The sequence below is a fragment of the Octodon degus genome, unplaced genomic scaffold (assembly GCF_000260255.1).
Source record: "Octodon degus isolate 3935 unplaced genomic scaffold, OctDeg1.0 scaffold00075, whole genome shotgun sequence".
Lineage (NCBI taxonomy): Eukaryota > Metazoa > Chordata > Mammalia > Rodentia > Octodontidae > Octodon > Octodon degus.
This window is the reverse complement of record NW_004524651.1, coordinates 6,356,616-6,358,789: the sequence shown is the minus strand read 5'-3', so window position 1 is coordinate 6,358,789 and position 2,174 is coordinate 6,356,616. Positions and strand designations below refer to the sequence as shown.

The following is a 2,174-nucleotide window of genomic DNA, read 5'->3' as shown; positions in this document are numbered from 1 at the left end:
CAAAAACAAAAAAAACACCTTACGCTGAAATCTTTACCCATTCGACCCAGGGATTTACCACTTTATATCCTGTCTTAATCCCTGAAGACTATCCCAAGTCCTTCATTGTTACTATCTTTACCTTTTTAGGATCATTGTCTTGGGAGCCACAGAATTAGCTGGGCTAACCTTAGGGAGAAGGAAGCTGGATTCAACCATATGGACATTCACATGCTGAGGTGCCACTAGCAGTCCGCTGCAGGGGAGCCTGCAGACACAAACTAAGTTCTAAGGTATCTCAGCTGCCTCCAGCTGTCGTCTGTTATCACCTGATATTAGGTGTCCACCAGACATCAATTCAGCTGGCACAAGGAGGGACACAGAAAGGTATTTTCTTCACCTGCGACGGCTGACTCTGTAACACTTTAAAGTTTTGTAAGACAGCACTCAGCAGCCATCTAATCTTGAAGCTGGAGGGCTGAGACTTGAGCCACATTACTTAGCCCCACAGGGTGGCCCACAGTCCTTTGCACACCTGGCCCCTCACACCCCCCAAGTCTAGTGCTCCATACCTCAGCCACATCAGCTCCCAGAGGGGGCCACCTCCTGCTTTCCCCTGAGCATCAGCTTTCCTGGTTTCTCAGGTGATCCGATACCTCCCAGCAGTTTTCTATGGGTCTCTTGGTCCAAGTACAGTGGACCTCACGGCCATCTCAGTGGTCAGAAGCACCTGACAGGTGACTTTGTAGGACAGCTGCAAGACTACAGATGGAAGCCTTGCTTTTGCTGCTTCTGGAGTCTAGTCTCTTTAGGGGAGGAGTCAGACAAAATTTGTTTCCCAGTCCAAAAGCATTTTCCCTCAGCAGATCATGAGGGAGGACGTCCAGGGTTCTTTTCCCTGGTTTCTTAGGCTTAGGCTGTTTCCCCCTCTCAAGAGGCAGGCCCATGCTCCTGGGTCCCACTGTGCATCCAGCTCCCTCATGGAGGTTTCCCACCCTGAGGTACTCAGCCCTCCCTAATGCATCTTCCCCACACGCTCCCTGAGAGCTGAGCTCAATGCCCCTTTACCAGAGGCTTTTCTCACACCCCAAGAATTGCTTGTCTGGGACCCATCTCAGTCTTATGCTCTGAATCTCTTCTGAAGACCACACCCAACCAACAAGGCAGGACCTCATGTTCCTAGTTTGTCCTGTATATGAGATTACATGATTGCTGTGGTTTGTCTCTTTTATCTCCCAAGAGGTGTTCATGGAATATCTAGGCAGAGAGGGCTATCCCAAAATGTGGCGCAATGTCCCCTGTCCACCAGGACCCCATCTATGCAGGCATGGAATATCCCAGACGAGCCACCAGCTGTGAGAAATAAATATACTGCCCCCATCCCACAGGGGACTCCAGAGGCAGAGTATGAGACTGTAATCTATACTTTTAAAAGCCCTGGCTACAGAAAGGCATACCTACCCTGAAATGCTGTATTTTATTCCTAACCCACGGGCGTCCCTCCCCCATCTGAGCAGCTGGGATTACAGGATTATACCATGATGACTGGCTGTTTTTCTTATGCTGGGTGGCATAGGGAGTGGCACATAAGAGTGTTACATAAATGTTTGGGACGTGATAGGTATGTGGAGACAGAGCCATTCCTCTTCTACAGAGTAAATGGGATGGGAATGATGGAACTCATGTCATGGCTTAGAGACTTCCTTCTTGGTCTACTGTTAAAAACAGTCTCAATTTGACTGTGGGACATTAACACAAGGGACGAGTGTGTCTTAGTCACAGTTCATGTCGGTGCTAAAACACACTACTTCTTTCGCTGGTTACTCTGGCTGACTTCCTGACGGGGACTCGGTGCAGGCCAGCGCCCACGAGGTCCCTGGGAGCGCCGACTTACCGCCTCCTTGGCTCTGGCGTACTTCAGCTCCTCATTCCACAGCTGCTGCTGTTCAGCCTCCAGATCCTTGGTTAATTTATTGATGGTTTGTTGCAAGTCATTTTTTTCATGATTTATTCTCTCAATGTCAGCAACTGAGTATTTCTGGTTATCAACAATATTCTGTAGCCGAGTATTCTCCTGCTTTATGGTTTCACATTCTATTTCTACTCTAGAAATTTCTTCATCGAGACCACTCAGTTTCTGGTCAAGAATAGCTGAATGAGACTCCAAATTGCTCATGTACGACTGATATTTTTGA

At 48.3% G+C, this 2,174-nt stretch overlaps 1 protein-coding gene across 1 annotated transcript in view; it reads right to left on the bottom strand.

Moving 5' to 3' along the window:
• The window catches only part of Ndc80 (NDC80, kinetochore complex component), a 41,376-nt gene that overhangs the window by 17,190 nt on the left and 22,012 nt on the right, over positions 1 to 2,174 (bottom strand). The window contains exon 12 of the mRNA XM_004635791.2: positions 1,874 to 2,079. Within this exon, the coding sequence (XP_004635848.1) occupies positions 1,874 to 2,079 (206 nt within the window). The remainder of the gene's footprint in view (positions 1 to 1,873; positions 2,080 to 2,174) is intronic.